Below are 13,091 nucleotides of genomic sequence, written 5' to 3'. Positions count from 1 at the left end.
CTTGCGTTTTTCTATACAAACTCCACCTTTCTATGGTTTGTGTACGTGCCAAAATCTGAGATGCAGCATTCTGTATATGATTTAATTTCTCTATGTCTCTGGTAATTTACCCTCAAAGTACATCAGTTTATATCTGAAGACTAAGGAATGTATTTAAAATGCCTCCATAGTCACATCTGCTCAGGCCTGCACACTGTGCATCTTAGTAATGAGAATACTGGACAGCAGGCAGATCTCTGCTGTTATTGGTGACAGCTGCTATGTTTAACATGGAGAGCACAGTGACTTACACCATAATAGCCAGAATGTGCTGCTTGGGTCATGTGTAGTACAGTATCAGAACATTTAGGGGTTTTTTAGGTAGGAACTTAGTTAAAATTAGAGTTTGTCTTCATATATACACAGTAAATGTCTTGGATCCTTTGCCTTTAATTTCATGCTCTTGTTAGACTCTACTATCCATAGGATTATGTGTTTCAGAAATGCAGAACAGATGACTTTAATAATACTGTATTTTATACACACAGTACATTTTAACATGTAAATTAGTTGCATACTAGAAAACATAGAAAGATTTATCATATTTAAAGACTTCAAAATGTTTTGTTCAGGTTGGTGTGACTTCCACAAATGGAGACCTGAAAGGATTTATAGATCAGAACCAGAGTCCAACAAAAGGTAAGAGAGTTCTATTTGTATACATAGAAAAGAAGCATACATTAAGACTTATTTCTCTCTTATATTTACAAAATTAGTATTATTGCTGATTTCACTGCATATAGTTGGTTCAGTTCTGGGAGACTCGGAATTTATATGTTCAAAATGTATTTCATACATCCACACTGGTAGATGTTTTATTACTGGCATGCAAGTGTCAATAGCAAAGATTTGTAAGATCTTCAGGTTTTCAGAGGGGAAAAGAGAGTGTAGTAAAAATAATTAGAGAATAAAATAAGCCCTTTTTTTTTCTTTCCTTGATGGTGAATCATGTGCTGAATCTCCTCATTTCCACACCATCCTTAAAGTTCCCACACTGTTGTAGTCCAAATGGGAGAGAAAGTTAAGCATAACTTCATGGTCAGTGATATATTAGGGTACTTTTATAAGCATTCTGGGTGATTTACAATAATAATTATATTTTGTCCTATCCTGTTTCATCTTAGCATTTTTAGATTTATCAGTTCTGACTCTAAGGCAGGGTGTTGGCAGTCAGAACTGCTATAGGATTCCAGGAAAAGAAAACTGCAACCCCACTTACCAGTATTAGAAAACTTCAGGATTTACAGTTCAGGAAACTACTTTGATCAACCTTTCTAAGTAAATACTGTTTTGCTATTATCCACTGCAGTAAACAAATGCATGTACTAGCTGGAAGAATGATTTTTTGGTTCATCACAACAGTTTAGGTGTATCAGACTTCAGAGTCTGGAAACATGAGAAGGTCTAAACAGAAAATGGCTAGAGATACAGTATCTTCCTAGTTTTCTAAACTGTGCAGAACATGACAGACTGATTTTAGGCCTTTGATAATTTATTGTACACTGGTGAGATAATTGCCCTTCATGTTTCATTATTTTTTGATTATTGTGTCATGATACTAGGGAAAAAGACATAAGTCTTTTCAGCATTTTCAAATAATTTCTGTGAGACAAGCAGTTGATTTGTTCAGAGAATAACCAAATTGGTATATAGGACAGTACTGTTAGTAGTAATAACTCAGTCATCCTTATCCCGGTCTTTATTGTGGTTTTCTTTTCTGGGATGATAAATGCATTATTTACCTCCATTCTTGTGCACTTTCTAAAATGTTATGCTGTAATGACTTTTTTTTAACCTTGAGGTATAATTAAAAATCACCGACATCTCTGTTGAGATATAATATCTTGTTCACACTGGCTTATTCTTCTTGGAGAATCAAATATTCCATAAAAGCTGGAAAAACTTGCATACCGGTATCTAAGCTGTCTCGTACTTTCAGTCTGAAGTATCCTTTACTTACTTCTGGCATGTCCACTGTTGAACTCTGGAAATCGAGGAGAAAGGAAGAAACTCCAAACAGGCATTCAGATCTACTGTCTCTTAACAGGGCTTTGTGAACTTCCTAATGAATACAGTTTTTATTTGTTTATCCATTATTTAAGTTAATTTATTTGCTATAGTAAAAATAAAGGCAATTTATTGCTCCATATCTGGGCCTGTTCATAATGTGACTTCACAGTGTTCTTAGACTGAAGCATGGTGGATTTTATAATATGTTAAAGAGCAAAAGAGAGAGGCCAGTTGCTCAAATAAGGATCTTCTTGAAAGCATCAGATTTCAAGTGCTATAAGTTTTTATTTAGAAAAGTTGCATTTAATTTTTTTCTTTCCAAAAAGATAATTATTTGTGGTTTGTGTTTGTTGTCTGTATCTAGCACAAACATACTAATTTAGTACCAGTCTTGCATTAAAGGAACACTTCAGATTCCAGTCCTGAGCCATGAGCACATAGAAAAATCTTGCAAGTTTTATTTATCTTCTTGGGTTTTTTAATGAACTCTTGATCTTTTATTATACTATGAAATCTATTGTGTAATCCTCGTTTTACTTGGTTTAATTTTGAAGAATGCTAGACTGTTGTAAGTAAACCCACTGCTCTGCCACTTTGCTTAATAACAATAGACTGAAGCCTGGCTCTGAGGATGCTGTTTCAAACTGCAGGAGAATGTCTTGAAAGATTTCCCAAAATCAGCTGTTGCTCTTTCTGTACTCACATAGCTGCAGTCTCATTCTGTAACACAGCACCACTAGATATAATTATGTAGGGGAAATTTTTTGTCTTTTTCACACTAAAAATATGTAATCAAAACAGGTAATCACTTGACCCCTGTGCTCTAAAATTACTTTCTCTGCTTTTTTTCCATTCACAGGCTTGAATTTCAAAATCTCTTTTCTCCCCGAGTCTTTCCCTTGAACCATCTGAAGCAGTAGTAACTGTTGCTGCTGTTCCAGTGTGTTTGATCAGGCTTCATTTATCTTTCCCACCATGACCTGTAGTGTCCATGCACAACCTCTGCATATTTTCCAGGTTTATTTTGCTGCAGGAAAAGTTAATGGTCACAGACTGCTTAGGTATTGCAATCTAATCTGTAAGTCTTAAAGTACTGCCGTGTCACTTTTGCCAATTTTTAGATCTGAATTACTATTTCTAAATAGGTGGACAGGTTGTCTGGTTTATTTGGGGGTTCAGTTTTCTTATTACTTGCTTGTTTCCTGTGTTTGATAGTAAAAACTGTGGTCTTCTTGCTGTAGCTTTTTTGATTTAGGGTTTTTAGAATACTTTCACTATTTTTTTTGTTCCTTGTATAGATGATGTGTGGGGAAAAAAAAGCATTTCTAGGACCTGGTGTATCTAAATGCAATACGGATTTACTAAGGAATTGATGCTTTCAATGTGATAAATGCAAAATCAAGGCACATACATCCAAATTTGTAATCCTCATAAAAAAACTTACTGCTTAATTCTGAAGGGAACTAGATTTTTCTTTCTAGGTGTGCCTAGTAGAAATACCACAATGCTCAGCAGACCATTAACTCAGAATGCTGTTTGCTTTGTTTAGTGAACAATTCCCGTTCAGCAGACAATTTACTTTCCTATATTTATTACCTTTAACTCATGGGCAACAGGCTCTTTTGGCTAAAGGATTTCCACTTGGAGCTTGTTTCCTTTGCTTGAAATGAACACTCATTGTATCTGAGAGGGAATGCCACATGCAGATGGCTAACTAGTGGCCAGGTTACTTGCCTAATGCCAGGGACTGCTTGTTGCAAGGACGGTCATTGGGTAAAATATTTTAAGTAGTCCACACAGCACTGTCTGGGTATCTCCTTTCCGAAAGTCATTCTCAGTCTTTGACATAGTATATTCTTACTGTTACAGTTTGAATTGTTCAGCTATGGCAAGCTGGGCTGACTATGCTTCATTTCCTTATCAGAAACTACCTGGCGGGCTAGTGATTAAAACTATTTCTGTAGGAGACCAGCTTTTTAAATTCTCTCAGACAGGAAAAATTGGCCCTGGTTCTTATTCTTCAGTGAATGCTCTTGGGTTACTGAATGCAAAAGGTTGCTTCCTCACATGTTCTGGATAACAGATGTTTGTTGCTTTTCTTAGCCTTGGGGACAGATCTGTATGTGTGTATTAGGTGTTCTAGTGCTTTTGTCATGAATCGTGCCTGTTGGGAGAAACTCCTGGTGTGCTCCATGCTAACAAGACTTGACACACTCCTGAGGGTAGGCAGAACTTTGGTGCCTAACAAGTTTTTGACAACTAAGATACTCCATTACTTAGGCAAAATCCTGGTGTAAGTGGCAATTTGTCTTTGTGGAGTTGGGCTGTTCTGTTAAAATTAAGTATAACAGTTCAAACTATTTCTTAAACAGGTATAATTAGGTTTGTGAGTTGGATAATGATGGTTCAGTTATGGTTTTGGGGTGATTGTTTCAAGCTGTGGGTGAATTAAATCAGACATAGTGTAGAGTTCATGTTGAAAAGTTGCATGTGTAAGCAGGAGAATTTAAAATTTAATCTGGGAAACATTCGCAGTCAGGAAGTTAAACAGTTCCAGTTTTGTAATTCTGTTCATATATATTATAAGAATGGAAAATCAAATCCTTTCCCACTGATTCCAAGCAGAGGACATGTCTGTATTACCACTTGGCCACTTGCCCTGTAAAGCTGCCTCTCCTGCCCCCTGTGCATCCACAGAGATGCCCACGGCTTTGAGGGCTCCATTCTAGTTCAAGGAGTAGTGCCAAGGCTGCCTGGTCTGCTGAGCGTTAGAGTTGCATAGGTATGAAGCACTGTAATAAAATCAAGGTTTGCAATCAGATACTACTTGCAAAGTCATTTCAGTAGTCAAAGCAGCAAGCTGCTTCTCAGCTGTAAATTCAGTGAGATGTGGTGCTCTCAGGTGAGCACACTGAATTCAACACACTGGAAATGAGCACTGACAGGTGAAGGGACAGCGTGTCCTGAAGATTCTTTTGAACAAAACAAGATAACCAGAGAACTCCACAATGGAAAGCAAGTGCAGATGTAAAAGATTTATTTCTACTTGATCTGTGCAGTTCTGCAGAACGCGCAGAGGGTGGTGCCTGGGGCAGAGGAGGCACGGCTGCCCCCCGGGAGGGCAGAACGCGACTCTCCAGCTGCCCCCCGCTGCCGGTCCTGCTCCGGCAAAGCGCCCGTCCGGAGCTCCGGGCCGCGCCGGCTGCCGCCGGGGCCGCGTTCGTGGCCGCTTTGCGCCCTCGACACTGACCTGTCCTGCCCGGAGGCTCTGCAGCCTCAGCAAAATCTTCTTCAACTCCTTCGATGTCGCGGCGCTGCTGCCGTGACCGTACTGCAGCGCAGGGCTGGCGGGACTAGAACTGCCCGTTTAAATTTAGGAATCTCGGCGCGGATGACGCTGTTGGAGCCGCACGCGTGGGAAGGGGGAGGCGGCGGAGCGGCCCGGCCGCCCCCCGCCGTGCTCTGTCTTCCCGGGGTTAAACTCCACACGGGGCTCTTGGCGGCGGCGTTAGCGCCTCGCAGGGGCGGGGCGGTGCCGCCCCTGAGGAGGGGAGGCGAGCGCAGAAGCCGAGCTCCTGACGGAACTCGGGTGGCGGGAGCGGGGAGTGTTTACAGCGCCCCGGGGGACGTGCACTTAAAATGCCCGCACTGTGTGTGGTAGGGCAGAGGGCTGTGCTGCCGGCGCGGGAACCGCCACAGCCTGGAGAAGCTCATCGCGGGGGGAACGGCCCCTGCACCAGTACTGCCTCGGGCTCTGCAGAACGGGACCTGGGACTGCTGGTGGGGAGAAAGGTGACCATGAGCCAGCAGCCGGCCCTTGCCACCAGGAAGGCTAATGGTGACCCGGGCTGCATGTGGAGGAGTGTTGACAGCAGGTTGAGGGAGGTGACCCTTCACCTCCACTCAGCACCGGTGAGGCCACTCCTGGACCACTGGGCCCAGTTACGGGGCTCCCCAGTGACAGACACATAGTGCGAGAGTCTAGCCAAGGGCCATTAAGATCGTGAAGGGACTGGAACATCTCTCATGCAAGGAAAGACTGAGAGAGCAGGGACCATAGCCTGGAGAAGAGAAGGCTCAGGGCAGAACTTACCAATGTATACAGACACCTGAAGGGAGGGTGCCCAGAGGATGGAGCCACAGTCTTTTCAGTGGTCCCCAGTGACAGGACCAGAGGCCATAGGCACAGACTGACACACAGGAGGTTTTCTCTGAACATCAGGAAGCACTTTTTTTTTTTACTGTGAAGGTGACTGAGCACTGGCATCAGTTGCCCAGAGAGGTTCTGGGGTCTCCTTCCTTGGAGATACTCAGAAGCCATCTGGACATGGTCCTGGGCAGCCAGCTCTGTCTGGCCCTGCTTAAACAGGGGGGTGGGACAAGATGACCTCCAGAGGTCTCTCCTGACTTTCTGTGATTCTATCTGCAGATTCTTGTAACTTTGCTTGTTAAGTACGTATTTTACCAAGAATAGTTAGTTTAAGGTTGGGCAGGGAGCTTTAGATATGAGTTAATGTTTTAATGAACTTGAGAAGTTGGGGTTTGAGCAAAATTATTACAGTTAAAACAAAACCAGCGGCAAAATCAGTAGAAATTTTATGAACATAAAAAATGAATATATTTTACAGGTTAACCATTCTGTTTGCCTCCTAAACAAAATCTGTTGGCTGACCCAGTGTGTCTGTATCCAAGTGAAGACACTGGGTACTGATCCACTTTTGTCTACCAACTGAGTTGACAGTTATTAGTTTATTAATAAAGTGTTGAAGAAAGAAGTGACAGTTTTCACCTGGTTAAATATGAGTGAATATTTGATTCTCAAAATGTATAACATAGACTAACACAATAGTTTTTGTGAATCGGAGTGTTCTTAGTTAATACTTTTTTGTTACTGTATTCTTAAATTCTGTGAATTTACATGGTGTTCTCTATTTATTGCTGTGGAGGGAAAAGGAACTCTGGCTCTAGACTACCATTCTTGCAGCATGCTCCATGGGGGAGGATCCCTTAATCAGATCAAATTGCAATTCAGATTGCTTTAGATGCAAATCTTCACTTCTAATGCAAAATGAACTTTGTCTCAATATGTCTTTTTTAATGCAGTACCTAGTTTTTACTAACTCCTGATAGGACTGACATTTTAGAAATTTCTCAAGGCGCAGGAGTGCCATATGCCTATGCTACTGTAATGGAAGCAGTAAGGCAAGTGTCTCTCTTTTTTCTTTTTAAAAATTAATTTATTTACCACTTTCTGCATTTCCTTGTGATGTAACCTTTTGCTTGCTTTGATAGACATCTTCTCTGGCAAGAGAAGATGCAGTTAAGTTGGCTCTGGTCACCTCACAGCTGCTTTTAAACATTTTCTTTTACTTAGTGCCAGCATAGCTGTATTAGGTGACTGAGCAGTTCACTGCACCTGGGAACATACTCAGCTGAAAAATACCCATTGTTCCCCCTTGCCAAAGGAAAAGAAGGCAGGTTTACTGCATAGCCATAGCTGTGGCTGTGCTGGCTTGTGGGCAGGAATGAGCATTAGTTATGAATCCTACATAAAAAAACTTTAGTGGCAGCATGCTGAGTATCTCACCAGGGCCTTAGGGGGTTCCAGCTCAAGGCCTGAGGAGTGTTGGGAGTTCATTGTGTACTTGAAGAAATCTGCTAAAATGATCAGGACAACAGAGTTGGTTATCAGTAGGCCTACACTTGTTACTTTGAGATTCACACAACTGTTAACTCCTGTAAATTTGTCTTAAATTGAACAGTAAAAGACTGAAAATGTACAGGTCAGTGTGAGCCTGAAGTACACTGAAATGCTGTCTGCTCCATTTTGGTTTTTATTTTCTACAGATCTCTCGCATTTCATTATTTCTAGATATGTATGTGCTTCTACAGACTATGGAATTTTTAAAGTTAAGTTTGTAGTCTATTAAGTTTGTGCAATAAATAAATGAAGAAATGTACCAAGAAAATATATGCATACTAACAGCATGTTAATAATTCATGTTTTCTTGATGCATTTATAATACTGTATCCTGGTCTTGGACATCAGTTTATGATTTAGTGCAACAGAGGACCATGAGGTCACATCACATGTTATTGCAAAATATCTTAATGGACTTCTGGTATTTCACAACTGAACTGGGGATTTTTACCATTACGGTCAAGTCATAGGCTGTATTGTTTAAAATGGCTGTTCATTGATACACTTTAAAAAACGTGGATGTCTGTTTCAGAGCTCTGAATATGAAATCAAAACTACTAGCACTTCTCTGGTGTTTTGTCTAAAAATTCAAATACTTTTTTTGTTATGTACGCATTGTGTGTGACGCCAGCTGGTTGGTCTGTGCTTCCCATCAGCTACGGTTTCCTTCAAACTGGCTGTGACAGATTCTATAGATTCTCCAGTTGACATTGTTTCTGATTATCTTTACAACTAAGCTGCAGACCTAACAGATTTAGTTATACAGGAAAAAAATCACTACAACCTCTTTAGCTTCATACTTGTATAGGGGTCCATCTTTGTGTGAAGTTAAGCTATTTAGGATGCCACATTAACAATTTAAAGTCTTGTGGAATGGTTAGTTAGTGTATGCATGTGAGCATATGTGTACATAAACATGAGTAACTTCACTTTGTGACGGCTTGAAGCTGAAGATCGTTTAAATTGACTTTCTTTGTGCGTGCAAGTAAAAATATTTTGCAAATGCCAGGAAGAATAATAGTTATGTAGTGATAATGTTTTTCTAAACATGGAATAGTAACAGTGGTTTCTCTCCATGAGAAACAACCATAGTGGTGACTGAGGGATGGAAGAATAATTTATGTAGAAGCAAGGTGCTTTTGTTCTAAGAGAAACATATGTCCACTGGCAGATTGTTATTTTGAATGTGCATCAGTGACGAGCATGCTCAGTTTGTGATAGTTTTATATATATTGCTGTTAAAGCCTCTCTGTGAGAGTTTTAAGTGGGTTTCTTTCCCATGTGCTCTGTTTCCCATAGGTAGAATGGGAATAATAATGACACTGACCTTTGTGCTTTGAAAGTACTGCCAAGAAACATTATATAAGAATTGAGTATTATTATACAAATCATTCTAGTTTGATCCATCTCTGCTGACCTCTTTCATCCATGCAGTAAGATTACCGTGACTAGGAGGCTGATGGGTCTCATTGTGTTCAGCTTATCACTGTATGCACTGCTGTTTTTCAGTGGAACATAAATCAGTGTAATCTTTTTTTGTTCCCAAATGATGGGCGTTACTAAGACTTGCCATTTATTTGGAATTTGATAGTGTTTAAAGCCTTTGCAATTACTGTATGATCAAGTATATATAATTAGTTTGGTGATATTTCTGCTTTAAGTTGAATACAGAAATCTATTGAATATTTTTAGATGATCCACAAACAGTGGACATCTACTTCCTCCTACTTTTTCTATGCTGTTTTATAAATAAGACTTGAGAGTCTTAAAACAAGAGATTGTTCCTGTTGATGCCGTTTTGTGATACTACCTTGCCTTCAAAACTTAATTACCAGCTCTTCAGCAAACAGAGGTGCACTAATCTTGAAAATTTGGTGTAAAATACAGCTAGTCATCTTAGCAAGCAAGTGCCTGCTCTCCGGTGTTGGCAGATTCCAGTTTGTGGTGATGTTTTTATTGTGCTGGGACTGGGCCTGGCCAGCTTCAGGTCCTTCAGTAGCAGCTCTGTCCCATGGACCTGGGCTGCCGCTGCATGAGGGCCACAGGTGGGATGGGATGCTCTTGGAACTTGGATTTCTCTTTGGTTAGAGAAGAGTAGTGACGCTGGTGATACTGACTGCAAAATCTGTTTCTTCAGGTTAGGGTGCTGATGTGATCTGTTTGGAAATGCATTAACTTTTTGCAGCAACTAACTGAACCAATTATCATGTTGCCTGTGAAAAGAGATGGGAAGGTGGTATTTCCACCATTGAATTTGGAGCAGCTGAGGTCACATGAATATCTGGACTATGACACTATTTTGGAAAAGAAGAAAAGAGGAGGGAGGGCGTATTTTATTTGTAAGTGGTAAACCTTTTTGTTTACTATTTTTTTTCAACTGCTGACAGAATGACTTCTTTTTGTGAAAATTTTCATTGCTCTTCTGTCTATGGTGGATGAGAGAGACCTCACTCATAAAAAGAAACAGGTCCTTTTCCATCCTATCCGTGTTTAAAAGTCTACATATTCACATATTTATATTTACCTGTAAAGAAATTTAAAAGGAAGGGCAAAGGCAGGGAAATATTTCTTTAAAACTTGATTAACTCTTGAGATCATTTTGACACTGCTGCTGCCAAACAGGGCAGATTTTGTGTAAGGACTAGACGATTAAGATCTTTCTTACTCTGATGATAACTCTAGCCAGAAAGACTTTTAAACATATGGTATATGTAAGAGACTTTCTTTTTAAAATCAGGATCAAGTAATTTGAACAACCTTTTTAGTTACTAAAGTTACCCTAGTGGTGATCGTATACGTTTATCCAGGTAGCCTTGTAAATGGAGGAATGGTGCAGCAGTAGCTCTTAATTAGTGTTTTTTTTCCAGGGCTGCTACAGTAAGTCTGGTGGTTGTGTGTGGCTTTGGTCATGGGTATTGTATTTTTAAACTACAGCTTTCAGAGAGTCTGCATGTGTGCGCGACAGGGGAGTACATACATACATATGTTAAAAACTATAGCCAGTGCAAATAGATCACAATCTCCATGCGGCATGTTGAGAAAGAAACCAACTGTGTGTGCAGCGACTGCTGTGGGACAGCGGCCAGATGTGTACATCTGGCTGTACACCACCAGTGCTAACTGTACTGTACAGCAAGTCTGACATGGCTCAATCTTACAGTGTGAAACATGATGGCTCTTGCAGGCCAGGAAGTGTCTCTGGAGATGACTGTGATTTTACCTGGTGGTGAGAGAAGTGTAAGCCAAATGCTGACATTTCAGAATTTTACTGCATTTTGCCATGTGACCTTATGTTGTGGGCACCAGAGAAAGTTACTTGTCTCTTTTCTTATCAGGGAAAATAAATAAATAAGGAGAAATAGCATGAGAGCTGATATTGGAGAAAAAGGGGTCAAAAGTTTCAGCTGCAGCAGAAAAGAGGAAGATTTCTACAGCAGTCCTGGGAAGTGACAGGCACATCACTGATGACACCAGCCTGTAATGAGAGGAGACTAGGTTTTGATGAGAATATGCTAGCACAGTTTAGCAAATCCTAGGCAAAATCCTGCAGCAAAAATAAAACTGACAAGTAGCTGGCCAGTTTAGAGAACTATTTTGAGCTCAAAATGGGAACACAGTGTATGTAAATGATGAATTACTGTTGTCTTGTGCACTCTTCTGGCACTACTTCACAAAAGGTGTTTCATAATAGAGCAAGGATTTACTGTGGGGGTGGGGTTCCAGGGGTGTGGGTTTTGTAAGGTTAGTTAGGTGACTGAATAAATTATTCAATTTATTGAATAGAGAAGAAGCAAGCTTCTTCTGAAGATGTTCTCAGATACTGATCTGCCTTTTGGGAGATTAAGTAGTAGTGTTACTCCAGATGCCAAAGGAATTTACACAGAACATTAGAACATCATTGTCTCAAATTGTAAATATTTCTCACACCTCTCTTCATTTTTTATAAAGGTGAGACTTTGTGTATGTCTACATCTTTTCTACTTCTGCACTGTAGCTACAGAAGATCCTTTTTCAAGTATTATTTTTCTCTCAATTTTGTGGCTTCTGCTTTGTATTACAGAGAAGTTATATGTTGAATTTATGATTTTCCAGCTACCTACTGGCAGAACACACGTGTACTAAAAAAATATTTTTTAAAAAAGACCATGTTTCAGGACCAGGAGAGAAGAGGAAAGTGGGCAGTGGAGTAGAGCAAGTTATATGAGGAGACCAGGGAACAGAGATGTCAAACACCACTGAGTGAGCTTGGGACCATCTGGGCTAAGCTGAATGCTGACCAGCTTCTGTGGGAGGAGGGCGGGGCAGGGTGGTGCTGAGGGCTGGTTTCTGCGCTGTTCTGAAGGAACCTGTCACCTTGGATGCCTTCAGTTTCTGTCTGAGAAACACCAGAGAGTGTAAGTAGCTCTTCAGAAGCCAATCCTTGTCCTTATGGCTCATGAACCCAGGTAGACCCAAGCTGAGTCTGGGTTATGAGGCAGTGGCAGCTTTTCCTTGTATTTGATTCTGCTTCCAGACCCACCACTATCATTTCCCCATTTTGAATAAGGCTGTGTGTAAGAACGGGGGGAGGTATGTGATCATTCGGTTCCCAGCTCTCTTGCTTTGGAACTGTCAGAGACAGGAGCTGCTGCTGCCACAATGTCAATAGATACATGTGTTCACCGCTTTGAGTGGCTTGTGTACAACAGTTTGAACACTCATGAGCTAATGGTGGTGCTGCATGACAGTTTTGATTCAGACATTAAGTCTGAATAATCAAGATTACAGATATGATTTGGAATAGAGGAGGAGCAGCAGCACTTGCGAGGCTCTCAGCATAGAGCTGTGCTTCTTTGTGTGAAGGCAGGATGAGTTATCTCTGCAAGCTGTCCAGAATCACAAAGATGATAAATGTCTTGGGATGAGAACATGGTGCGTTAAAGATGGCATGGTTGGCTGGACATCCAGCTGCCTGCTCTGTTACTTTAGGTAGGTTGTAAAGGCATCATTTACTCCATCTCTGTAGTGATTGACAAGCTGTGATAGGCTTACTTCACTGATTTTTACAGAATACTTTATAGTCAGATGAGGAATGGTTAAGGATGTGAAGATACATGGATACATATTTGTATGCTGTCTTACATTAATTTTAACTTTTAATGCTGAGGTATGTCAGGCTGTGTGCTCTTTGTCTTAGGCAAGAAGAAATTGTTTCTGGAAAGAAAATACTAAAACATAATTTTAAAGGTAAAATAGTGAAGGTGTAGTTCTATGATGTGTCCTTTTGACATCTGCTAAACTGTCTAGAGGCTGTTACGTGAGGGTGTGTTTGCAGCATACAAGACAAAAAAGCTAACCTGAT

General features: G+C 40.6%; 1 protein-coding gene across 3 annotated transcripts in view; it reads left to right on the top strand.

The window, feature by feature from the left end:
- Nucleotides 1-13,091, top strand: part of TFDP2 (transcription factor Dp-2) — a 62,669-nt gene that overhangs the window by 18,549 nt on the left and 31,029 nt on the right. For 2 of the 3 annotated variants that reach the window (XM_074911932.1, XM_074911931.1), the window contains exon 3: nucleotides 612-678. In XM_074911932.1, coding sequence (XP_074768033.1) covers nucleotides 612-678 — 67 coding nt within the window. Of the gene's footprint in view, nucleotides 1-611; nucleotides 679-13,091 lie in introns of those variants that run through there. The other variant, XM_074911933.1, reaches the window with a different exon arrangement.

This window comes from Athene noctua, chromosome 8, assembly GCF_965140245.1.
Source record: "Athene noctua chromosome 8, bAthNoc1.hap1.1, whole genome shotgun sequence".
NCBI classification, from domain to species: domain Eukaryota; kingdom Metazoa; phylum Chordata; class Aves; order Strigiformes; family Strigidae; genus Athene; species Athene noctua.
The sequence above is the reverse complement of the archived record's forward strand: the minus strand, read 5'-3'. Positions and strand labels throughout refer to the sequence as shown.